This window comes from Pogoniulus pusillus, chromosome 8 (assembly GCF_015220805.1).
Source record: "Pogoniulus pusillus isolate bPogPus1 chromosome 8, bPogPus1.pri, whole genome shotgun sequence".
In the NCBI taxonomy this organism is placed as follows: domain Eukaryota; kingdom Metazoa; phylum Chordata; class Aves; order Piciformes; family Lybiidae; genus Pogoniulus; species Pogoniulus pusillus.
The window spans coordinates 16,367,423-16,393,219 of record NC_087271.1 but is presented as its reverse complement, the minus strand read 5'-3'; the positions used below and the strand labels follow the sequence as shown (position 1 = coordinate 16,393,219).

At 45.0% G+C, this 25,797-nt stretch overlaps 1 protein-coding gene across 1 annotated transcript in view; it reads left to right on the top strand.

Annotated features, from left to right (window-relative positions):
- The window catches only part of TTC39A (tetratricopeptide repeat domain 39A), a 60,203-nt gene that overhangs the window by 12,817 nt on the left and 21,589 nt on the right, over window positions 1-25,797 (top strand). The window contains exons 2-8 of the mRNA XM_064147348.1: window positions 527-631; window positions 11,087-11,218; window positions 12,015-12,091; window positions 12,597-12,664; window positions 17,453-17,517; window positions 19,594-19,693; window positions 20,734-20,799. Of these exons, the coding sequence (XP_064003418.1) occupies window positions 527-631; window positions 11,087-11,218; window positions 12,015-12,091; window positions 12,597-12,664; window positions 17,453-17,517; window positions 19,594-19,693; window positions 20,734-20,799 (613 nt within the window). The remainder of the gene's footprint in view (window positions 1-526; window positions 632-11,086; window positions 11,219-12,014; window positions 12,092-12,596; window positions 12,665-17,452; window positions 17,518-19,593; window positions 19,694-20,733; window positions 20,800-25,797) is intronic.

The following is a 25,797-nucleotide window of genomic DNA, read 5'->3' as shown; positions in this document are numbered from 1 at the left end:
GCCACAATAAGGCCACCTCGGAGCCTTCTCCTCTCCAGACTGAGCAGCCCTGAATCCCTCAGTGTGTCCTCATAGGAGAGGAGCTCCAGCCCTCTGGTCATCGTCATGGCCCTTCTCTGGACACCTTCCAGCACCTCCATATCCCTCTTGTAGTAGTGCTCCAGAACTGGACACAATACTTCGGGTAGGGTCTCAGCAGTGCAGAGTAGAGGGAGAGGATCACTTCCCATGGCCTGCTGTCCAGGTTCTGTATGTCCAGGTTTTTATTTACAGTAAGTACAGTCTGTCATGTTTTAAGAAAGTGCAAAACTTGCTTTGCTTTCCACGTGTCACAGGGTAAGAGAGTAGTTAAAAAACTCCCAAGATGCAGGCATAATGGAAGTCACTTTTGGTTTTTTGCAGTCACTAGAAATCTAATAGCAGGTTATACATGGGGATCAGGCTAGAAATGAAGAAACGGAGTTCAAATGTAGCAGTAATGCAGTAAAAGAACAGATGTGCTGAGTTTATTCTCTTCTCCTGGCAGGTCACCTACGTCAGACCTCAACGTGGCACTGCGTGAGTGTATGGCAGCTTTGGATTTATTTCTTAACAACAAGTTCTCAGACGCTTTGGCTTCTTTACAAGGAAAGTAAGTTCTGTTACTTCTCCCACTCTCAACTGGTATTTTTTTGCATATTTGAGAACGTACAGGTTTGTATCTAAAAGAAAAACTGACCAAGAATTGCCGGTTCTGAGACATGTTGCTTTTGGTATGAATTCTGTTTCTGATGTTCTGTTATTTTAAAATAAGTACTTGCAGAAACTTCCTCACAGCTTATTTTGCAATTCAGTGTCGTGGTCGTGCACACTTTTTCCCAATTGCATTGCAGAACAGCATGTAATGAGTGGCCCAGCTGCAAGCAGTGAAGTCATGAAATAGCTTCTAAGAGTTGTTGTGCCTTTACATCTGTGATTTTTTCATACCCTGTCCTGTGTTCTGAGCTTATCAAGTCTCTGCTTAATTCAGTTTTCCTTCTAATCTGCTTGATTTTTTTTTTTTTTGGGCCACTGGCAAAATACATGGAGTTTTCTTTTAGGCCACTGGAATATGAATCAAGTAAAATTCATAGGTAGTATGTGTTTGATATGCATCACAGGTAACTGTAGTAAATGGATCACAGGATGTTAGGAGTTGAAAGTGATCCCTGGAGGTCTTCCAATCCAATGACCCTGCCAGAGCAGGACCAGAGAATCCAGCACAGGTCGCACAGGAATGCATACAGACAGGGCTGGAGAGGCTCCAGAGAGGGAGACTCCACAGCCTCTCTGGGCAGCCTGTGCCTGTGCTCTGGGACCCTTACAGTCAAGAAGTTCTTCCTCATGTTGAGGTGAAACCTCCTGTGCTGCAGTTTACATCCCTTGCCCCTTGTCCTATCCCAGGACACAAGTGAGCAGAGGCTGTCCCTGTCCCTTCTTTCCTGATCCCCAGTCCTAAGATATTTGTAGACATTGCTCAGATCCCCTCTCAGCCTACTCCTCTGCAGACTACCCTGCCCCAGGACTCTCAGCCTTTCCTCATCAGGCAGTGCTGCAGTCCCTTCAGCATCCTTGTAGCTCTCCCTTGGACTCTCTCCAGTAGATCTCTCTCCCTCTTGACCTAGGGAGCACAGGACTGGATGCAGTATTCCAAGTGAGGCCTCACCAGGGCAGAGTAGAGGAGGAGGAGAACCTTCCTCTATCTGCTGGACACATTCTTCTTAATGCAGGCCAGGATCCCATTGGCCTTCTTGGCCACAAGGGCACGTTGCTGCCCCATGGAGAACTTGCTGTACATCAGGACTCTCAGGTTCTTTATGGGGCTGCTCTCTAGCACATCACCATATCTGCTTTGCTGACGTACCAGGCTCATTTTTTTCTGCCAGAAGCTGTAGCTTAACCATGTAAGTACACTCTGTGAAAGAAATTTGTGATAAATTGGAAGCTCAGATATATTAATAATACTGGATTTATTTACAGGAGTGCTGTTTTGTGTTTATATATCATCAGAAGATACCATCAAAATGGTACAAAGAGTAACTGTTTTCATTAAATTCTGACAGTGAATCCCTGTACTTCTCTGGAAATGCTTACTTGGTGCTTAACAGAAAGCAGGGAGCTGTTTTACCAAAGGAGGTTCCCAAAGCACTGCAAAAGCTAGTCAGGCTGTGGAGTTGTTCTGCAAGTCCATTTTTCTTCTCTTGTGTAGGGTTTCATTCAGCTTTTCTTTGGCCCTGCAGAACAAATTTCATGAGCCAATGCTCTGTTTTTGTACCTGACTGAATTCCACACTGCAAAATCATTTTGAAATTGATTTTTTTCATTTTAGCTTGTTGTTATGAGTGAGTCTTTATTCTTTTGGCAGCGAGGGAAGCACAGACTTACAATTTCTGAGTGTAATGCAGAAACAGGAGAGTAAATTTCCCTGCAGCTGATACCCATTATGGACACACTCCATCTCTTTAGGGAACAAAAAAAGGTGTAGTGTGGGCATATGTGGTAATACTGAGTGTTTTCTTTAGGAATCATCAGTTCCCCACTGTTGCCTTTTAGTGTGCTGAGATTTGAAGCTGGTTTTCACAGTCCATAATCCTGTATCTTTGTTTTGAGAAATACTCTGTTTTCACATGCTTGTGAAGAATTTCACGTCCTAGATTTCGCAGTTTGGCAGCTTATGTTGGAGGACATCCTCTGCTCTGTATCATATCATTGCAGATTCACTAAATCTCTCACTTTTGGCTTCCACAGTAAGTGTGTTTTCAACTGATTTGTAGCATGTGTAGCTGAGAGCAGATCTGGCAATGTACAAGATTTAAAATCTGGAAATATTTCTTAGCAGCTTTAAAATAAGTATCTAAAGATGATGTCTAGACTTGTGTTGAAGCAAAGCTCTTCCTGTTGTAAAAGCAAATGCACGATGAAGGCAGCATCTCATTTCATTCAAAACTGTATCAGATGCCTTTGCTTCACGTTGAATAACTTTTCTTGTTAACTCAATAAATAAAAAACTGCACCAGTACAGGTTGGGAGGTGATCTGCTAGAAAGCAGCTCCGTGGAGGACCTGGGAGTGCTGGTGGACAAGAAGTTCTCCATGGGGCAGCAATGTGCCCTTGTGGTCAAGAAGGCCAATGGGATCCTGGCCTGCATTAAGAAGAATGTGTCCAGCAGATCGAGGGAGGTTCTTCTCCCCCTCTACTCTGCCCTGGTGAGGCCCCACCTAGAATATTGCATCTAGTTCTGGGCTCCCCAGTTCAAGAGGGAGAGAGATCTACTGGTGAGTTCAAGGGAGGGCTACAAGGATGCTGAAGGGACTGCAGCACTGCTTTATGAGGAGAGGCGAAGGGACCTGGGCCTGGTTAGTCTGCAAAGAAGGCTGAGAGGACATCTTATCAGTGTCTTTAAACATCTGAGGGCTAGGGGTCAGGAAAGAAGGGACAAGGACAGCCTCTGCTCATGCCCTAAGATGGGACAAGGGGCAATGGGTGGAAACTGCAGCACAGGAAGTTCTATCTCAACATTAGGAAGAACTTCTTGACTGTAAGGGTCCCAGAGCACTGGCACAGGCTGCCCAGAGAGGCTGTGGAGTCTCCCTCTCTGGAGCCTTTCCAGCCCTGTCTGGATGCATTCCTGTGCGACCTGTGCTAGATTCTCTGGTCCTGCTCTGACAGGTGAGTTGGAGTGGAATATCTCTAGAGGTCCCTTCCAACCCTTAACATCCTGTGATCCTCAACTATCTTGTAGGTTTTGGAGTTAGTTTTCTTTATCACTAGCAATCAGTATACAATAGTGGGCTCAAATTATCTTGCAATTACTGAAATAAGTTTAATTAGTCTTTTGTACGTAGTGTTGTCAGAAGGTCTAAGAGCTCTTAAGAAATTCCTTAGATTTAATAGGCAAACACAGCAGTGGTTTTCAATATGTGAACTGTTAACTGTCACAACAAATGACACTGAAACTGTCTAGTCATAAAAGTGGAGGGAAAAAGCCCCATCTCTTCCTTCTCAACACCAGGATGCATAGATTAAATCAATAGCAGGCCAGATTTGATCCCTCACATGATTGAAAACAGATCACCATCAATTAGAGTTGCTTGTAGTGAAATGGCTGCTTTGCTTCCCCTGGACAAATGCTTAATATTTTAATAATTATCCAGAAGGAAAGCATGGCTTGGATCACCTGATAGTTTACTGGTGTCCGATCACTAGGAAGAATGATAAATAATAAATTCATGGCACAGAGTAATCAGGATCACTAGATGAGCTGCAACACATCTGTGTTGCTGCTTGTGGTATTATAAGAACAAGGTGAGAATTACTCATTCTGGGAAGTTGACTTTTGTATTTAGATAGTTTCAGTGAGCATTTGTTCTTTGGTGGAATCTTCATTCTCGAACCACTGTGTCTGAAATGTAAGTTCAGTCCTTTGATGGAGTGTTCCAGGGGCACATGAAGAGACCATGTTACTGTTCTGCTAGTTATTTGTGGAAACCTGGCTGAAACTGGGACAGCTGTGTGCTGCCTGTGTGCTGTCACCGGGACTGTTAATGTGAGCCAAATGTACAATGCTCAGTCTTCTCTTATATATTCTGCTCTTCGAGGTGAGTTGGCTACAAGTGTATCTCAGACCATGAGCATCACACTCCTTGGTAATCATAGAATGTCAGGGACTGGAAGTGACCTCAAAAGATCATCTGGTCCAGCCCCCCTCCCAGAGCAGGATCACCTCGAGCAGATCACACTGGAATGCATCCAGATAGTTCTTGAATATCTCCAGAGAGAAGACTCCACAACCTCCCTGTGCAGCTGATTCCAGTGTTCTGTCACCCTCACAGTGAAAAAAAAATCTTACTCAGGTTCCCATGGAACCTCCTATGCCTCAACTTCTACCCATTGCCCCTTGTCCTGTCACTGGGCATCACTGAGAAGAGGCTGGCTCCATCTTCTTAGTTCTCACCCTTTACATCTTTATAAACATGAATGTGTTCACCCCTTAGTCTCCTCCTCTCCAAGCTAAAAAGTCCCAGCTCCCTCAGGCTCTCCTCATAAGGAAGATGTTCAACTTACTTAATCGTTTTTGTTGCTCTGTGCTGGACTCTCTCAAGCATCTTCCTGAGGTCCTTCTTGAACTGGGGTGCCCAGAACTGGGCACAATACTCCAGATGAGGCCTCACCAGGGCAGACTAGAGGGGAAGGAGAACCTCTCTCAACTTGCTAACCACAGCCCTTATACACCCCAGAATGGAGGTGCTTCCTGCACAGGATCATACTTGCACTTGGGTTTCTCTTCTGCTGCTTTTTGGGACTGTCTTCTCATTTATTGTGCCCACAGCACATTTGCTGGGCTAAGCATAACTTTGGAAACTTGCAGAGTCCGGTGCAGAGCCACACAAATGCTGAAGGCAGTGAAACATCTTATGATGAGAGCCTGAGGGAGCTGGGGCTGTGCTGCTTGGAGAGGAGGAGCCCAAGGGGTGGCCTTATTCATGTTTATAAAGATATAAAGGGTGAGTGCCAAGAGGATTGAGCCAGGCTCTGCTGGTTGATGCTCAATGCCAGGATAAGGAGCAATGGTGGAAGTTCCATGGAAATGGGAGGAAAAATGTTTTCCCTGTGAGGATGACAAAGCCCTGAACATGCTGCCAGGGGCGGCTGTGGAGGGGGGGTGTGTTGTGGAGTCTCCTTGTGGAGATACTCAAAACCCACCTGGATGCATTTCTATGTGATCTGGTCTAGGTGATCCTGCTCTTGCAGGGAGCTTGGACTGGATGAGCTTTTGAGGTCCCTTTCAGCCCCTAACATTCTGTAATTGGCATTAGTTTGGCTGCTTCATTAAATGCTTTGTTTCGACCCACGGTCTTCTCTCCTTTCCCTATCGCCCTTCTTAGCTGGTGGTAGAGCAGCTGCTGTGGTGTAGCCCCAGATATGGGCTAAATATATGCAAAAAGTTTGAAGAGGATACTAAGCAGTGGAAGCCTTTTGTAATGGCTGCCTTCCGGATACAGTGAAATGTTCTTGCCCTTGTAGAACAAAATCAAACATGAGGTTGCTAAGTGGGGTGCCAAGGCATCCTCTGGGAGCAAATATAGTATGTGATTGTTCAACTGAGGGTGTTGAAAGAGTGAAGGAAAGCATGTGGAAGTAGAGTGAAGCTCCAGACGATGTTAGGTAAAGGTGGTGCACAGCACTGCATAGACCTTGAGTGAAGTTTGTTGAAGACCAAGAGGAAGGGAGTTACTTCTAGGATGTTTTGATCAGTTTATGCCCAAAGTTAGGAAGCACATAGCTTCTGTAGTCTTCGTAAATGCATACCATCCTGCCAAAACATGGCTTAGTTGCTGGTTTCACCTCCTAGCTTCTGAATTTTGGAGAGTAGCTTAGATCTAAAAGGCTGAGGTGTTCCTTGCTGAACTGCAGCTCTTTGAATTGGACCATTCTGTCAGCTCATGGTAATCAGGGAACCAGGCTGGTGGCTCATGCAGGTAGTCTTTTCTAGTTGTAAACTTGGTGCTAGTCAGGAGTTTTCATAGAAAACTCCTGGAGTTTCTTGGAAGCTGCCAATTCACCAAAAGAGACCCTAGGCAGAGGGTCTGGAGGGTTGTTTGGATGTTAGGTGCAGCTTCTGACTGATGGTGATGAAAGCCTTCAGGCCCTGCGTGATCATATCCTCCTGATGCAGTTTTGACTTGAGCCTTGATCTCTCACTCTTGGATGTGCTGGGATGAATGGGCTGTGGCTTGGTCTGTGCAGGGCCTTTCTGTGCTGTTGGATTTATTTTCATTGTTCGAAGCGTCTTGCTACTAAATTGGAGTGTAGTCTTGAACCTGGGCTTTCCACAACCTGGTGATGGCATGTCTTGCCTGCAGGAAAAGGGGAAAAAAGGATCCACAAAAAGATTTTGGGCACTGTGTTTCTCACAAAAAATTACAATGCCCTGGGTTAATTTTGAAGTCAAAGCATGCCAAGCCATTTTCCTTCCACTGAATGTTTTCTTCATAGCACTTCCAGCCCTGGGCTTGTGTGCTAGTGAAGCTGTTTTTTCTGTGTGAGCTGACAGTCTGGCCTGAAACTCTGCTGGGGGGGGTTTAGGCTGGATATTAGGAAAGATGTCTTTACTGGCAGAATAGTCAGGGATTGGAACTTGGAATATGGCATCTAGTTCTGGACTCCCCAGTTCAAGAGGGACAGTGATTTACTGGAGAGAGTCCGAGGGAGGATCCAAGTATGCATTCCTGTGCGACCTGTGCTAGATTCTCTGGTCTTACTCTGGTAGGGTGATTGGAGTGGAAGATCTCCAGAGGTCCCTTCCAACCCCTAACATCCTGTAAGCCTGTGATATAGGCTGGATAAAACATAGGCCTTAAAGCTTCTGGCAGTATGCCAGGATGTAACTGGCAGCTGTGTGACAGTGTGGTTAGTGTAAACAGCCTGGGTAATACCTATTACATGGGCTGTGTTTCTTCCCACGCCCCTGAAAAGCAGAGTCAGTTTGAGTCCTGATAAATACTACTAAACTGGTGATAGGCATTAATGATTATCTCCCTCAAATATCATGAGGAAAACAGATGAAGCCATTGATTAGGACAGGGGTGATTTGGTATCAGATGTGAGTTACTGGAGAGGGAAGTCTCTCTTCAACAAGTATATGTGAGAAGTAGAAACTTTCCTCTTAGTGTGACGAATTTTCTGCTTTTCTATTTTGATTTTGAAAGCAGATGTCTGTAAGGTTGGAAGGGACTATTTCAGTGCTTTCCCTGTACTTGAATGTGAACCTTTGGAATGGATTTATTTGAATAAATAAATGATGAAGAGTGTTTCTCTGTGCCCACTGAGGCTGATGAGTAATCAAATCAGCAGCAACGTTTCATCAGCCTGGCATTTTATTCTGTGCCTGGGTTTTTCTCTGCTTTATCAGTCTACTGAAAGAATCATGATGTCCTGACTCTACTGGATTATAAAGTAATTTCACTCTTATCTGTCTGTTCTTCTTAATCTTACCTGTCTGTTGTTCTTCTTGGAGGCCAGGTGTATGTTAGCATAGTCTGGGGTCTCTTGGCACTTAGAGTAGTAGGTGAATTAGCAGAATTATCAGTGATGTCCCCCAGAGATCAGTACTGGGCCCAGTTCTAGTCAGCATCTTTATCGGTGACCTGGATGAGAGAATTGAGTCTACCATCAATAAATTCGTGCATGACACCAAGCTGGGGGGGAGCTGATCTCCTGGAGGGTAGGAAGATGCTGCAGAGGGACCTGGTCAATGGGATGAGATTCAACTGGACCCAGGGCAGGGTCCTGCGCTTTGGCCACAATAACTCCATGCAGCTGCAGACTGGGGGATGAGTAGCTGGAGAGCAGCCCAGCTGGGAGGGACCTGGCAGTGAGCCAGCAGTGTGCTCAGTGGGCACATGGAGGAAAAAGCTGATGAGGAGAGGCTGAGGGATCTGGGGGTGCTCAGCCTGGAGAAGAGGAAACTCAGGGGGGACCTTACCACACTCTACAACCACCTGAAGGAAGCTGTAGTCAGGTGGGAGTCAGGTTCTGCTCCCAGGCAGCTTGTGACAAGAGAGAGGGCATGACCTGAAGCTGTGCCAGGGGAGGTTTAGGTTGGATGTTAGGAAGCATTTCCTGGTGGAAAGGGAAATTAGGTTCTGGATTGGATTGCCCAGGGAGGTGATAGAGTCACCATCCCTGGAGGTGTTTAAGAAAAGCTTGGATGTGGCACTTGGTGGAGTGCTTTAGCTAATGTGGTGGTGTTAGGTCATAGGCTAGACCTGACCTAACCCCTGATCTCAGGGGTCTGTCCCAGTCTCAATGATTCTGTGAAAGTGTTTTGTTTGTTTTTCCTTTCCTAGACTGGTTTAGATGTTGGTTAGCTTGTTTGGTCACCTGTGGACACAGTGAAGGCAAATTTGAATTAAGGAGAGCCAGAAAACAGGCTGCAGAGGGATTTAAGTATGTACACTGCAAATTTCTTCATTACAGCCAACCTGCTCTTTGCTGAGTGTGTCAGAAAAAGTCATCATGAAGGCTGGAAAGGGAGGCATCAGGTGTCTGTGCCAGCACTGGGCATTATTGTAACCCCCAGAGCTCAAAACAGAAATACATGTGCAAAGTCAGTCAGGATCATATCATCACTTGAATTTTTCTTTAGTGATTTTATTGTGTAGTGACACTGAGAAGAGTGGCTTCAGATGTAGGCAAAGTTGTTTTTTGTTTCTGGAAACCACGGATCAAACAGCAGGAGCTCCTGAGCATAGTTCAGAGTCCAAGACTCTACAGGCATTCTGGACAATGTTTGTCAGGGAAAAAGTGCTTCCTGGTGTTCAGACAGAGCCTGCTGTTTGTGCCCATTGCCTCTTCCTGTCACTGGGCACTGGTGAAAAGAGCCTGTGACATCCTCTCTGCATCCTCCTTACAGGTATTTCTATGTGTTACAGGAACCCCCTGAGCTTTCTTTTGTCTGGGCAGAGCAGTCCCAATTCTCTTGGCCTTTCCTCATAGAAGAGCTATTCCAGTCCCGTGATCATCCTCATTGCCCTTCACTGGACTTGCTTAAGTATGTCCATGTACTGAGGAGCCCAGAACTGGTCACAGCACTCCAGGTGTGGCAGAGGGGAAGGATCACCTGCCTTGACCTGGCAACTGCACTCCTCTGAATGCAGCCCAGGAGCCCTGTCTGCAGCATGGGTGCACTGCTGACACACCACTTTCTCCTGGGAAGAAAACAAAGTGGCTTATTGTAAGGAATAAACACCTCAATTGCACATCTTGAGAATAGGAGTCCTAAGCCTGGAGATTTTGTTGAAAGCTCATCCTGCAAGTGTTTTGGAATGTGGTCTGCCATACAGAACCATCTTACCCATCCTGAACGTGTGGGCAATTGAATCAGCAGTTGCTGCTCTTTAGCAGTGTTTGTCTAAGTTGTGCTGTTTGTCAAGGGTGGATTAGCAAGCTTTACAGAGAGTTTCTGTGGCAGGAATTCATCTGAGCTTGCCTTTCAGCATATTTCTCAAGTCATCTTTATTGATCCTCTCTGCCTGAAGAGATTTTGATTTATTTGCAGAGGATTACACCACACACTGGTACTGGCTGGATGCAGCAGATGTGTGCAATATATAAACCCTTCTTCCTGCCAGAAGAAAGGTGCTGGTGATAGCTGCATGTAGGATGAATTATTTTCCTTGCAGTAATGCCAGACTTTTTTACCTTCTGCATGAGTGGCACCATCTGAAATCCCACAAAAGTAATATCTAAGTTGACCAGACTGGGGTGAAAGGTTGGCAGAAGGGGATAGGAGGACAATGCTGTAATGTTTTATAGAAGCTGGAATGCTTCTGGTTTGAAGATGATTCTGCTTTGACCATGTTGCAGTATTGTATTGCTTATCTCCTTGACTCTGTCCTGAGAAACTGTCTCAGATTAGAAGAAGAATGTAGAATCAGAGAGTCATAGAATTGTCAGGGCTGGAAGGGACCTCCAGAATCATCCAGTTCCAACTCCCCTGCCATGAGCAAGGACACTTCACACTAGATCAAGTTGCTCACAGACACATCCACCCTGGCCTTAGAGACCTCCAGGGATGAGGCTTCCACCTCCTCCCTGGGCAACCTGTTCCAGTGTCTCACCACTCTCATGCTGAGGAACTTCTTCCTAACATCTAACCTAAATCTGCCCTCCTCTAGCTGGGATCCATTCCCCCACATGTGGATTTGTATCCCATGTTGTAGTATTCATTAGATACTCCATGAAAAAAAAAATCCCACTGTGATTCTGTCATTCCTGGATGGTTTGCCACATACTTGATTTCTGTCTTTTATATGTGTTAAAATCCTGTCTTCAGCTCACAGTTGGAACATTTTAGGACAGGTACTGAAACTGGAACTGTAGCCATGATTTCTGTTCCAAATCTCCACCTGTCAGTGTTTCTTGATGATTTTGTTTGCTCTGGGTTTGATTTTTTAGCTCATTTAGACTTCACACCCATCAGGCTGGAATTGGATTTGTATTCATATTTTTGAAAGTAGTAATCCAGTCAAGTCAGCTGTGCTTTGCCTCTCCTTTTTCCTTCCAGAACCAAAGACAGCATGTATCATGCCCTGACTTATGCCACCATATTGGAAATGCAAGCTATGATGACATTCGATCCTCAGGACATATTAAATGCTGGGAACACAATGAAGGAAGCTCAAGCCACTTGTCAAAAGTAAGTGTGGATCAACTCAGTCAATAAATAGTTGTTTCATGGGAAACTTTTGACAGACAGACAGGACTTTTGAAGGAGAGGGGATCCTTTACCTCGCTCCAGTGCTCCCTTCTAGCTATGAAATGTTTCCTTTTAGCTGGTATCTAGTAGAGTGGTCTTGGTTGGTTTACTTTAGTTTGACTTTATGGTTAGCAGCTTAAGGAATAGGAGGTGAAAATTTCATACAAACAATAGGAAAACTGAGGTGGGAGGGGACATCAGGAGGTCTTCTAGTTCAGCCTCCTGCTCAAAGGAGGGTCAGTCATGAGGCCACACAACATAACAGGTTTTTCAGCAGTCTAGTCTTGAAAACTTTGGTTTAACTGCAATATCTCAATTAGATTTTTGTCCCACCCCACTTCTGCAATGTCTGGGAGTTATTTACCATTTACAGACACTACAGAATCCTCCCAGTTGGTGATAGTTGTACTGAAGCCAGCTGTCTTTGAGCTAACCATGTTCCTGCTTCTGTACATGCATGCACAAGCACACATAGAGAATAAATCCAAATAAGCCCCTGTAGCCCCCTCCTTCATCAAGACAGAGTTCTGCACATAAAGAACAAAAGATAGATCCCAGGAGGACCATGTTGACTAACTTGTGTGTGGAATGTGCTGAAATTTGTCTGTGTGGTAAGATGACAGAGGGTTGATGAGCTCTAGAGGTATGTTAGTGACTGTCTGGGTGGCCAGCTGAAAGATGTGGTTCTCTCTTGTTGATGCTTCATGTGGAGAATGACCAAATGATTTCTGTGCAGATTTAGGAAGAAATCTACAGTAGCTGATTCCATCAACAACCTTGTGCATAGACAAAGCCTTGAACACTTTACTGAAGGTAACATTCTCCCTCAGTGCATCATGTTTTTCTCTCTTTTTGCTGCAGTTTGAATTGCATGGGATTGTTCACCCAGTGGTTTGGGGTTTCTTTAGCAGCTTGTGAGTTCACTGCCAAAATTGCTGATTTGGTATTCCCAGAATTGCTGGATCAGCGTGGTGGCAGTTGCTGTGTTACCACATCCAAAATCACTGTTTTCATTGAGTGCTGACTCCAACGTTTCCCAAAATCACTCTGTAAAGGAATAGCTAGAAAGAAGTATGGAAATATCTAGAACATTTCTAGGTCCAGGAGTTCTTGGAAAGCACTCGAGAAAGTCCTGCCAAGTTGCTATAACTCTGTTATTTCTGTTTGGAATTGCTTCAGTAGAGCTGAAACACTACAGCAAATTTGGGAAAGACTTTGCTCACTTTCAGCTTTTATTCTTATGTTAAGTGTAGCTGTTTTCTAATTACTTTTTGTCTGATTGATTGTTTTTTCCCTTCTTCCCTTTATGTGATACTAGAGGAAATCCATGCAGAAATTTGCTATGCTGAATGTTTACTTCAGAGAGCAGCACTCACGTTCCTCCAGGTACAGATTCTTAGGTGGCTCTTTGGAGAAAAAAAATGTACACACCACAGAGACTTCCTTTCTTAAAATGAATGAAATGGTAGAAGACCCTTATTTGGCTCTTCCATCTGGGTTAAATCTGGATTTTAGCTGGGCCATCTGCTGATGAGATGAAAGGATGTTTTATTATTATTATTTATACTTCATGATTATCTAAAAATGCTTATCCCATCACATGTAGCACCAATTGCCCTACACCATTCCCTTCTGAGTGTGTGAAATGTCACCCCAGTAGGTACTGATTTTCAAATGATGTGTGTTAGGGCCTCAGATTAAAAAAAAAAAAAGAAAGATTTAGTCATTGAAGTTGTGCTGGATTGCAAGCAAGAGTTTTCATCAGGCTGGTGCTTGCTTTCCTGAAACTGCTTTCTCACTTGTTTGTTCTTCAACAGCTCTTATGGTCTGCAGAGATGTTAGGCTCCAAAAATGCTTTTTGCTAAACTGTGCTGCCTATCTTTAGAAGAAAGAGAGCTGTCCCTCTTTTTGGAGTTTTGTCTGTCCTGATCAAGCTTGATTCATTTGATAAATCAACATGAGGAATAATTGCTTGGGCTGCTCCAGCTTGCAGTTTCAATTGTTCATTGTAGCTGAAATACTGATTTTTCTTCTTAATTTGTCTGTGCTTGCTTATAAGTCTCTAAGCCTCTTCATCTGTCTATACAAAGGGAATAATAAAATTCACACTCACAAAGAGCTTCAGCATCTTAGCTCAAAGATACTCAGAGGGGGTGAAGTCTAGTGGTGATTTTAGAATGCTTGGGAGTCATCAGATGGGCTCTAATTTATCTTTCCCATGATAGTTTATGAACTGTGGAACCATTCCCTGTGACCTGCTATGTTCCTCTGCTATTAACTCTTTGCTACACTGGTTTGTGTAGCAAAACCAGTAGCCTAAGTAGCTTCTTCTGAAGGTTTTGAGAGTGCTTGTGCTGCTGACTCTGTAAGACACGACTTTATGGTAGGACTTTGAAATGGCTGTGATACAGCTGCCTATTTCCATATTCCTTTGGGGTAAGTAGCCTCTAGCACTGGGGACACTATGAGCAATAGCTGAAGCTGTGGAAGCCAGGCTATCCAGAACTTCTTCATTGTGCCTGTAAGAAAGGAATGTTTTAATGCATTTTAAGCACTATTTTTGCTCTTAGAGAATCAGAGTCACAGAATTGTTTTCGTTGGGAAAGACTGCTAAGATCATCCAGTCCAACTATTGCCCTAACATCACCGTAGCCATTCAGCCATGTCCCCAGGTGCCATGTCCACACATTTCTTGAACGCCGCCAGGGAATGGTGACTCCACCACATCATAGGCAGCCTGTTCAGTGCCTGACCACTCTTGCAGGAAAGAAATTTTTCCTAATGTCCAGCCTAAACCTCCCCTGGCAAAATTTCAGGCCATTTTTACAGATACTTGTTTTTCAAAATGTTTTTTAGTACCTGAGAGATTGAGGAGGAAGAGGATATTTTCTTGTTCACTTCTGCATAAAAATGTCTCTATTTGTCTCCTATTCTGTGTTGAATTTTTCATGACCACATGAACTGGTTTTAAAAATTAAGCAAAGAGACTTGGTTCAAACAGCTAACAGAGCAGGTTAGTTTTAATGCTTCCTGTAAATGACCAAATCCAATTGAAAGCATAACAGTTAGTGTCAGGATTTTGCAAGAGCTGCACTGTTCTCATGTTGGTTATCTTTGTTGTTGGTATCATGTGTGTTCTAAATTTAACAGTTAAAACCCATCTTCCTGCCTTCTGGCATTCAAAGGCAAACCTGAGTATACACATGGTTAGGTGCACTGTACAGCACAACACCACCATTCCAGCTGTAAGTTAAGACCCAACTATGTAACACAAAACCCCCAGATCCTATCCTTCTCTGGTTGGTTGGCTTGCACGTGATTGGGGTTCAGTTCTCTGGACATCATAGAATCAACCAGGTTGGAAGAGACCTCCAAGATCATCCAGTCCAACCTATCACCCAGCCCTATCTAGTCAACTAGACCATGACTCTAAGTGCCTCATCCAGTCTTTTCTTGAACACCTCCAGGGATGATGACTCCACCACCTCCCTGGGCAGCCCATTCCAATGCCAGTCACTCTCTCTGTCAAGAACTTCCTCTTAACATCCAGCCTATACCTCCCCTAGCACAACTTGGGGCTGTATCCCCTCATTCTGTTGCTGGTTGCCTGGCAGCAGAGCCCATCCCCTCCTGGCTACAGCTTCCCTTCAGGTAGGTATAGACAGCAATGAGGTCTGCCCTGAGCCTCCTTTTCTGCAGGCTGCACACCCCCAGCTCCCTCAGCCTCTCCTCACAGGGTTGTGTTCCAGGCCTCTCACGAGCTTTGTTGCCCTTCTCTGGATACATTCCAGTACCTCAACATCTCTCTTGAATTGAGGAGCCCATAACTGGATACAGTACTTAAGGTGCGGCCTGACCAGTGCTGAGTACAGGGGCAGAATAGCCTCCCTTGTCTTACTGGCCACACTGTTCCTGATGCAGGCCAGGATGCCATTGGCTCTGCTGCCCACCTGGGCACACTGCTGGCTCATGTTCAGCTACTATCTACCAATACCCCCAAGTCCCTTTCTTCCTGGCTGCCCTCAGCCACTCTGTCCCCAGCCTGTTACATCTTCATTTATGATGCATAATTTCTGTCTTCAATTATCACTGCTGATAATGTTGCTTAAGGGATGACTGTAAAGGACACAGGCTAATGGCAATGGTGCAGGCTGCAGGAGTGTTCGGGCCAGAAGGCTTCCTGTGCTCATTCAGAGAAAGCGAAGTCTGGAATTAACTTTGGGATTGAGTTATCCTTCCAATTCATGAGGAAGTGGAAAGCTCTATGAGGCAGGTGCTGTGTCTTTATTTACATACCAGTGAGTGCAACTGGGCCCTATTTCCTTAACAATAACAGTAAAACACCCAAATGTTCTTTTCAGCTGTGCTGTTTTCTTCACAATACAGCCTCTTGAAATACCATCACAGAAAATTCACCTGCAAAAATACCTGTAGTGTTTCTGTCTCAAAGTAAAAGCAGATACCAAAACAAACTAGTATGATTATGTAGGATGAATGAGGAATCAAGAAGCTGCCACCTGGAAGTTGTATCTGTGGGATAAAACTGTGAACTAATGGTCCCCCAGATACACTTTGCTCTAAGTTCTGAGGTTATAGCTTGTCAGGGCACAAGGCTTGGATAAGTGCACCCTGTATTGGATTAAAAACTGGGTGGATGGCCAGGCCCAAAAAGTGGTGGAGGATGGAGTTATGTCTGGCTGGCACCCAGTTATTGGTGATGTCCCCCAGGCTCTAGTGCTGTTTCCTGTCCTCTTTAATGTCTTTATCAATGATCTGTATGAGGGGATTGAGGCAGCCTCAGTAAATTTGCAAATGGCACCAAGCTGGGTGGCTATGTCCATCTGCTAGAGGCTTTGCAGTGGGACCTGGACAGGTGAGATCTATCTGTATGAAGTTAGCCTTCACATAAGGCCAACTGCCAGGTCCTGCACTTGAGTCTCAACAACCCCATGGGGAGCTACAGACTTGGGAATGCATGGTTGGAAGGCTGCAACTCTGAGAGGCGTCTGGGAATATTGGTTGACAGTCGATTAAATATGAGTCATCAGTGCCCAGGTGGCCAAGATAGGCAGTGGCATCCTGGCTTGGGTTAGAAACAGGATGGGCAGCAGTGACAGGAGGGGATCATGCCTCTGTATTCAGCACTGCTGAGGCCACACCTCGAGTGTTGTGTTTGGTTCTGGGCCCCTCACTACAAGAGGGACACTGAGGTTCTGGAGTGTATCCAGAGAAGGACAATGAGGATGAAGAAGGGCCTGGAGCATGTGGGCTATGAGGAGGGGCTGAGGGAGCTTGGGGGTTCTTGGGCTGGAGAAGAGGAGGCTGAGGGCAGACCTCATTGCTCTCTACAGCTCCCTGAAGAGAAGTTTGAGTGAGGAGGGGGCAGCCTCTGCTCCTTGGTAACAAGCAACAGGAGCAGAGGAAACTGTTCCAAGCTGCCCCAGGGGAGGTTCAGACTGGATGCTAGGAAATATTTCTTCCCAGAGAGGGTTCTCAGCCATTGGAATGGTCTGCCCAGGGCAGTGCTGGAGTCCCCACCCTTGGAGGTGTTCAAGCAGCCTGTGGAGCTGGCGCTTAGGGACATGGTTTAGTGTTGGCCCTTCAGTGCTGAGTGGAAGGTTGGACTGGATGAGCTTGGAGTTCTCTTCCAAACAGGTATTTCTGTGTTCTGTTTGAAGTTAACCATACCAACGTGGATGCCATAGTTACTTGATTAATCAGTTCAGAAAGGACATTATCTTGCATAACTTCACTCACCCTGCACCCATATTCTGTAGACTCCCAAGGGCAGGCAGTTATTTGTCTCTGGTGCTGATGTTCAGATCCTAACTGCTGTAGGACAAATGACAGAAAGCTGTCTCTTTAAGGGAGTCCCAAATGTCTGTACCTTGAAATGCTGTTCATTAGGATAATCTCCATCACTGCAAATCCAGATGGTTCAAAGATCACAAGAGCTACAATAATTCCAGAAGACATCAATGTAAAGTCTGTGTGTCTGAACAGTGTAAAAATACTTTACTAATAGAGAGAGAAAATCCGAAATCCTTTGGCACTCGGAGACTCACATTGTCTGTGTCATAATGGCTATGGTCAAGGCATGTTTACATCTCAAGGAGACAAAAGCTCTTCTTAATGCTCATAGTTGATATTGCTACTGTATTTCCTCTCTAACAGGATGAGAACATGGTTAGCTTCATCAAAGGAGGCATCAAAGTCCGAAACAGTTACCAAACATACAGGTAAGTCAGGGTGGTGATGTGAGCCAGTATGCTCCTTCAGCAAAAAATGCTGTTGGAGAAATCATCTAATTCACAGATTAATTGCTGATTAATTTCACAGAATCACACAATGTCAGGGGCTGGAAGGGACCTTGAAAGCTTATCCAGCCTGACCCCTTGCCAGAGCAGGATAGCCTGTACCAGATCCCACAGGAATGTGTCCAGGCGGGTTTTGAATATCTCCAGAGAGGGAGACTCCACAACTCCCCTGGGCAGCCTGTTCCAGGGCTCTGTCACCCTCACAGGGGGAAAAAATGCCACCTCATGTTTAAATGAAACTTCCTGTGCTTCAGTTTCCACCTGTTGCCCCTTGTCCTGTCACTGGGTGTCACCCAGCAGAGCCTGGCTCCAGCCTCCTGGCACTTACCCTTTACATATTTATAAACATTGATGAGGTCACCCCTCAGGCTCCTTTTCTCCAAACAAAAGAGCCCCAGCTCCCTCAGACTCTCCTCATAACAGAGATGTTCCATTCCCTTAATCATCTTTGTGGCTCTGTGCTAGACTTTCTCATGCAGTTCTATGTTCCTCTTGAACTGAGGGGCTCAGAACTGAACACAGTACTCCAGATGCAGTACACTAGGGCAGAGTAGAGGGGCAGGAGAACCTCTGTGGACCTGCTGACTACAGTCCTTCTAATACACCTCAGAATGGCTTTGGCCCTCCTGACCACCGGAGCACATTGCTGGCTCGTGGTCAACCTCCCATCAACTAGGACTCCCAGATCCTTTTCCCCCTCACTGCCTTCCAACAGGTCAGTTTGCAGCCTATACTGATTCCTGTGGTTGTTCTTTCCCAGGTGTAAGACTCTACACTTGCCCTTGTTGAATTTCATTAGCTTGTTTCCTACCCAATTTATTTCAGCCTTTGCTGTGGACCTCATATCCATAGCTTTTCTCATCCCACACAAATTGCTCCTTTGCATAGCAAACAACACTGCATATTGTGGTTGATTTGAATTGTAAAGGTGGCAGACCTTACCCCTTTTAGCTCTCAGACTCTGCCTACTCCAAATACTGTATCTTTGAAATTATGGCAAAAAAAAAACTTCTTCTCTAATGTTGTGCTGATTGTGACTGCAAAGCACTATTTGGAGGTCTTGCAGTCATTAGGCATATGAAATGGCATTTCTTTATAGCTCTGCCTTCATTTTTTTGGGACATTCAAAACCAGTAGCTGAAGCAAAAGTAATCCAATTAAAAATGGATGAAATTGAACAAAAAATTGAGTCTGCTGAAGAGCTTGCAATGGAAAGTGTAATTGGCTTAAAAATGGCTTAAAACAAACTTTAAACAATGTCACAGGAAATAGGTTTATAGGGGTTGGAAGGGACCTCTGGAGATCTTCCAGTCCAACCACCCTGTCAGAGCAGGACCAGAGAATCTAGCGCAGGTCACAAAAGAGCACATCCAAACAGCACTGGAAAGCTTCCAGAGAAGGAAGCTCCACAGCCTGTCTGGGCAGCCTGTGCCAGTGCTCTGGGACCCTTACAGTCAAGAAGTTCTTCCTCAAGTTGAGGTGGAACTTCTGTGCTGCAGTTTCCATCCATTGCCTCTTGTCTCATCCCAGGGCACAAGTGAGCAGAGGCTGTCCTTGTCCCTTCCTTCCTGGCCCCCAGTCCTCACCATACTAACAGCCCCAGAACTCTCAGCCTCTCCTCATCAGGCAGTGCTGCAATCCCTTCAGCATCCTTGTAGCCTTCCCTTGGACTCTTGCTAGTCAATCCCTGTCCCTCTTGAACTGGGGACCCCAAAACTGGATGCCATATTTCTGGTGGGGCACCAGGACGGAGTGGGAGAACCTCCCATGCTCTGCTGGACACACTTCTTAATGCATGCCAGGATCCTATTGACTTTCTTGGCCACAAGGTCACATTGTTGCCCCATGGAGAACTTGTTGTCCACCAGGACTCTCAGGTCCTTCTCCACAGGGCTGCTTTCTAGCAGATCACCTCCTAATCTCTGCTGGTGCAGGTGACTTGATCATTTTGAACTACTGTGAATCAGTTTTTTCACTGGCAGTGCTGTGCATTTACAGGGAGCTGGACAGTCTCATGCAGTCTCCACATTATGTCAAGGGAGAAAACCATCTTCATTTTGAGGGAGGCGTAAAGCTTGGAGTTGGAGCATTTAATCTGGTACGTACCAACAGTCCTCTTGAACTGAAGTTCTGCAACCTCCTGAAAATTTTGTTAGCTTAAATACCTGAGGAGTTCTGCTGGCTTAAGTATCACTAATCATATGATTAAAAATAGGTATGTATGCTGACACCTGCAGGATCCCAGGAACAGCAGATAGCAGTCTCTTTACTTTTGAAGTGTATTTACTACTTGCAGCATGGGCAGCCTTGCTTTGTGTGAGCAGACCCCCACTGGTGCAGCCTTGTGGGGAGATTATCAGCTGAGTAATGAGCTCATCTGACAAGGGCTAAGGACATGCTCCTGAGGGCGGTACCCACCTTCCAGAAAGGTTGTTCAGTAGCCAAGCGACCAGCACTTGGGAGGTCTTGTGAAAAGGACCCACAGGCATGAAGGCCAAGAGAAGCCTTGTGCAGAAGCATCAGTTGCCTGTGCTTGTTGACTTCCATTTACTGTTTGACTGGCACTGGGATGCTACCAGAGGCTTGGCTGTTAGCAGGCATTTGATGGGGCAGGGTACATGAATAAAGTACAAGGTCCTGCTCAGGTTGCTGCTGTCGATTTTAGTGTGTGTTCTGGTCAGAAATGGTACAGGATGGTTCTTGGTATGTCAGAGAGGCACTGACCCAGAGGTGGCATGGTGTGATGGTGGTGTTCAGGTGATGGGCTGTAGAAAGCACTTGGTGATTCCACTTCTTTGTATTACTTGATGTGAGTCTGGCATGTGCCCAGATGTTAGATTTACTGCACAAAGAGCTGTGTGGTCTGCTCCCAGTATTTCTGAAACAGCCAAGTACTGGAGTTACTAAGCATGTGCTGTGTAAATGTATTCTTGTGCAGGGAATCCTCTGCGGAGTCTCTGTATTGAACACTCGTGTAAAATGCAGCAGGTATCTGCATTTACCCAGGAAACTGTCAGGCATGTGAAGATGTTTTTAGTAATTTTAGCAATTTATTTCCTGTGTTTGGAGAAGCTGTAGGAGGCTGCTGGTAGGGGCAGAAAGTCTTTTACTGGATAACTGCCACATTTCTTCTTGTAGACATTGTCCATGTTTCCTGCACGGATTCTGAGACTATTGGAGTTCGTTGGATTTTCTGGAAACAAGGTAAGTGTGAACTAAAATATTACTGGTACATTGCCCTCTTAAATTGAAAATGAGAAATGGGAGTTTCTGTTGTCCCCCTCGCATCAGCTGTAACCCTCTGAAACACTCTGGTTGGGACCACATGTGTACTGCTGGCATTGAGACGTTTGTTCAGCTCAGCCGTCCTTTATATTTTCGTCTGAAGTATTACACTTCAAATATGGTGAATACACTTGTGAAGCCTGATAAAGGCAGGGACTGATACAGTCATTGTGATGCCATTGCTCAAAGATGTTACATATTGGCTGATAAAACATATTTAGTGTCTTTGTCACTGATACTGTGATGTATGCTTGTGCTTAGAAACCCATAGCCGGAAGCACATTCTTAGGCTTTAATGTATTAGTTGGTAGTTACTGTCATTGTGGTATCTGGATGTCTCTGACAGGTTCCTGCATGACATCCAATTGGCCAAAAGGAATACTCAATTTCTCACTCTGTTGTTTGTTTTTTTTTTTCTTCTCCATGTCTTTAATAGCAACTGATAACTTGAGTGTGGCACCTAAATTCTCTTTGCCTAAAAGAGTAAGTGACTTTTTTGCCTAGTGAGTAACCAGTCTGACCTCTCTTGTTTGTGCATGCAGTTTAAGGGCAGAAGTTTAGGAATGAAGCACCAGTAAACTCGCATGAATCTGAGTTATTCTTCAGGACAGAAAGAGCTGTGTTAGGTTTTTTGTGGATTTGTTGTTTCGAAATAGGGCTCTAAATTGGTGAGGATGTCTTAGTCTTGATACTTTGTACCTGTCTTTCTCTCTCATTCTACCAAAAGAACATGAGATTCACACAGAGTTGAGTTCCTGGAGTAAGAAAACATAGTCACACAGTATCATAGAGTATCACACAGTATTATTAGGATTGGAAGAGACCTCACAGATCATCAAGTCCAACCCTTTACCACAGAGCTCAAGGCTAGACCATGGCACCAAGTGCCACGTCCAATCTTGCCTTGAACAGCCCCAGGGACGGCGACTCCACCACCTCCCTGGGCAGCCCATTCCAGTGTCCAATGACTCTCTCAATGAAGAACTTTCTCCTCACCTCGAGCCTAAATCTCCCCTGGCACGGCCTGAGGCTGTGTCCTCTCGTTCTGGTGCTGGTTCCTTTAGCCTAAACCATTAGTCTCATTTACCTTACTCAGCATTTACTGAATAAATGTTTGATGTCCTGCAGACACAACACAAACTGTATAAACAAGTCAAAACTTAACTCTATTGTAATGCTTTTTAATTTAGATCAGAGCTGCAGGTGGATAAGTGTCATCAGCATTGTATTAGTTTACAGGAGGAATCTTAAATCTGAAAATAAAATGTTTGGTTTAAAAGCCAAGGAGCTTTTGGCAGAACTTTAAAAATTGCAGAAGCTGACCAGGAGCAGTTTCAGGAGTATCAACAAAATACCAAATAGTTCTGCCTGTCAGTAATGAAAACAAAGAGCATCTTAAGCAAAATATTCTTCTGGAACTGTAAGGGCAATTTGTGTACCAGAAGGGTTCTGAGAACACTTTGCTGAACACTCATCTTATTGCTACAGATGGAAATTGCCCCTCTAATTGAATTTCTGTTGCTTTCATTTGGCCCTGGGATTTCATGTATGGCTATGAGTGGGCTGATACTTGTGTTGATGAGTCAGCTTCTGATTCTAGTTTTTAATAATTTGCTGAAACATGACCTAAATTATCATAAACTTAACCAAACACTTGCTCTGCACACGATAAAAAAAAAGGAGTATTTTATAAATGTGTTCACAGAATCACACAGAAACATTCCAGATGGAAAAGCCTCTCACCAAGTCCAACCAATATGCCTGCTCTACAAGGTGCACCCTAAACCATGCCCACAAGCACCACATCCAAACAACCTTAAGCACATCCAGGGTTGGTGACTCCACTGCCTCCCTGGGCAGCCCATTCCAATGTCTGACCACTCTTGTTGGGAAAAAATTCTTCCTAATATCCAGTCTAAACCTGCCCAGTAGTAGCTTGAGGCCATTCTCTTGTTTTCTCACAGGTTATTAGTGATAGGAAACCAGCACCAGCCTCTCTACAGCCTCCTTTCAGGTATCTGTAGAGAGCCATGAGGTCTTCCCTCAGCCTCCTCTTTTTCAAACTAACCATCCCCAACTCCCTTAGTCTCTCCTCATTATATTTCTTCTCCAGGCCCTTCCCTGTCTTTGTTGCCCTCCTCTGCACTGGCTTCAGCACCTCGACATCCCTCCTGTATTGTGGTGCCTGAAACTGAATGCAGCACTCAAGGTGTGGCCTCACCAGAGCCCAATACAAGGGGACAATCACCTCCCTGCTCCTGCTGGACACAGCATTTCTGATCCCAGCCAGGATGTCATTGGCTTTTTTTGCCGCCTAGGCAAAGAAAGTTGATCAAAGTTTTTTGATGCTCATTTGTTTTAAAATGCTATTATGAAAGAAAGTCCTTCTGCATTTAACATTTGTCAGATGTCTAATGCCAAAAGCAGAACAGTAGTTGCATTTGCAGTCCTTTGCAGTGGTGGTTTCCCAAAGCCTGCAAAAAGAAGCTGTCCCCTCCGGTACAGACAAGAGTGTAGAAGGTGAAGAAGCAGTGACAAAGGAGGAGAGGAAGAGTTTGTGTATCACATGCCACAGGAGAAAGGAGTTTTGAACGCATGGGTTTCATCTTGCAGCCTTTTCCATTAAGTGCTCATGGTGAGCATCAGATTGTGCAAAGGCCAAAAGAGCCAGGGTTAGTCTTGTGAGTTGTTTACAGTCTGTCTGAGCTTGCTGCAGTGCATTGGAGGGCAGCTTGCTTTTGGTGTGGCCCATGTGTTTGTCCAAACCGGTATAAATTGTCTTGCGATACCTTCCACAATATCAATCTGCCCTGACGCCAGCAGATTGGCCCCCTGGGACTCTTCTTGTCTCTCAGACGTGTCATGTCTGATAGTAAATGGAGACAAGCCTGAAGCTCCATTACTTTCTAAGCCATTTATGAGCACTGTGGACAACATGATCAACTTAACAGTGGTCTGGAGTCTCAAAATAGTAGGTAGGATAAGATAAGAAAGTATAGAAGTTGCCCAAGGCTGTGTTCGTTCCCTTTCAGTCCAAGATGTGCCAGTTGTGCCAATTCTCACTGTTCAAGCTCCTTTCCCCTGTAGCATTAATCAAAATATAGGCTTGTTCGTGTTCCATGGCATAGGCTCTGCATTTGAACATTGAGGCTCGGTGCAGTTTTGCCCCCTTTTGCCAGAAATCTTTTGTGGGCAGAAGTATGTAAATACAAATGTCTATCAATATCTGAAGGTTGGGAGTTGGGAATGAAGGGACAGGGACAGCCTCTGCTCCCTTGTGCCCTGGCATAGGACAATGGATGGAAACTGCAGCACAGGAAGCTCCAGCTCAACATGAGGAAGAACTTCTTGACTGTAAGAGCACTGGCACAGGCTGCCCAGAGAGGTTGTGGAATCTCCTCCTCTGGAGCCTTTCCAGCCCTGTCTGGTGTGTTCCTGTGCTAGATTCTCTGGTCCTGATCTGGCAGGGGGGTTGGAGTGGAAGATCTTCAGAGGTCCCTTCCAACCCTTAACATCCTGTAATCATCCTATGTGTATTGTACCCTGTTGGGTAGGCTGTGCTGGGGAGTTGTACCCTCCTCGCTGGGCAGAAGGTGGCTTGTGTGTCCCATCTGGTCTTGTATTTAGTGATGAATGACTTCCAGTGCCGGATCGGAAGAGTCCCTGCATTATCTTCCATAGAAGCACTGAACTCTGCCAGGTCTCAGGCTATACTTACTGTTGTTATCTTATAAAGAGTTACAGGTAGCAGGTTCCTGAGCTGCAGAGGCGTTTGATGTTAGCCCACCATTTGTTAAGTGCGGTTTCTCAAGGGGTCAGATGACAGCATGATTTCAGGGGAAAGCAGGAAAAACCTCAAATAGAACCAGTTTCTTTCAAATTATACCTCTTGATGTGGGAGGACGTTTTTCCCAAAGCAGCTGAGCTGAAGAATATTTTTGATGTGTCACTTTGTAATAAATTCTGCTCTGGTTTCCCACCAAATGTCTCTTTTGTTTGCATTTTGCTCTCTTCTGCAGCTTTGAAAAGGTTAAATCTGCAGAGGTTTTGTAGGGAACATTTAAATGCCCTGTCCACCAGTTTAAATTAGTTCTTCATAAAACCTGTTAGTAATATCCATCCTCCTTGCTAAACCTGAGGTGGTGTGGTCAGGTCATGGAACAGGAATTATGACTTTGCTTTGCTTTCGTTGCCAAGATGCCTAATTAAAAGTCAGTGACTTAAAGATATTATTGGAGAGCTTTACATTCAGCAAAGTAGATGTATTTTAGCCAGTGACAGAAATAAATACAAACCAGTCTCAACACTGCCTGATAATGGCTTTGAGCACTGTCCTTGTTCATCCTGCTCTCACTGTGGGAGTGCCCACTGCTCAAGTGGAAAGTCCTGAATGCAGCAGTCTTGGGACAAGGATCAAATTAATAAGATGCTCATGTAATAATGTAGGGACAGTCCTGGGAATGAAGAGATTGTGGCATGTTAGGAGGAGCTTGCACAGAAAGGTGAGAGTTGTTGTATTGGAGCACACCTGTCTCCAAGAAGAGGCATTGCACCCTGGTTTGTGCTGTATCCTGTGCCCTTCAGAGTAACTTAGTCTTTGCAAGAAAACAGTACCTAAATGTGTTGATGTCACTTTAGTCTTTTGGGGAAGTTATGAGCACTTACTGCCTTGACAGGTGGTTTATGTTTTAGCAATATGCCCCGTAATAGGCTTTGTGAGCTCATTCCCAGTGTTCTGGGATAGCTTCTATCACCTGTGGCAGGGGTGTGGGAGGTATTTATGGGTTATGGTTAGAAGGTGTGTCCCAACAAGCATGCTCAGTGACTGGCACTAGTGAGCATATCTGTTTGCAGAGTTTCTCCTTAGCCTCAAGCAGTAGCTGCTTGTGGTTTTTAGTTCTGAGATGCTCAGTTTGC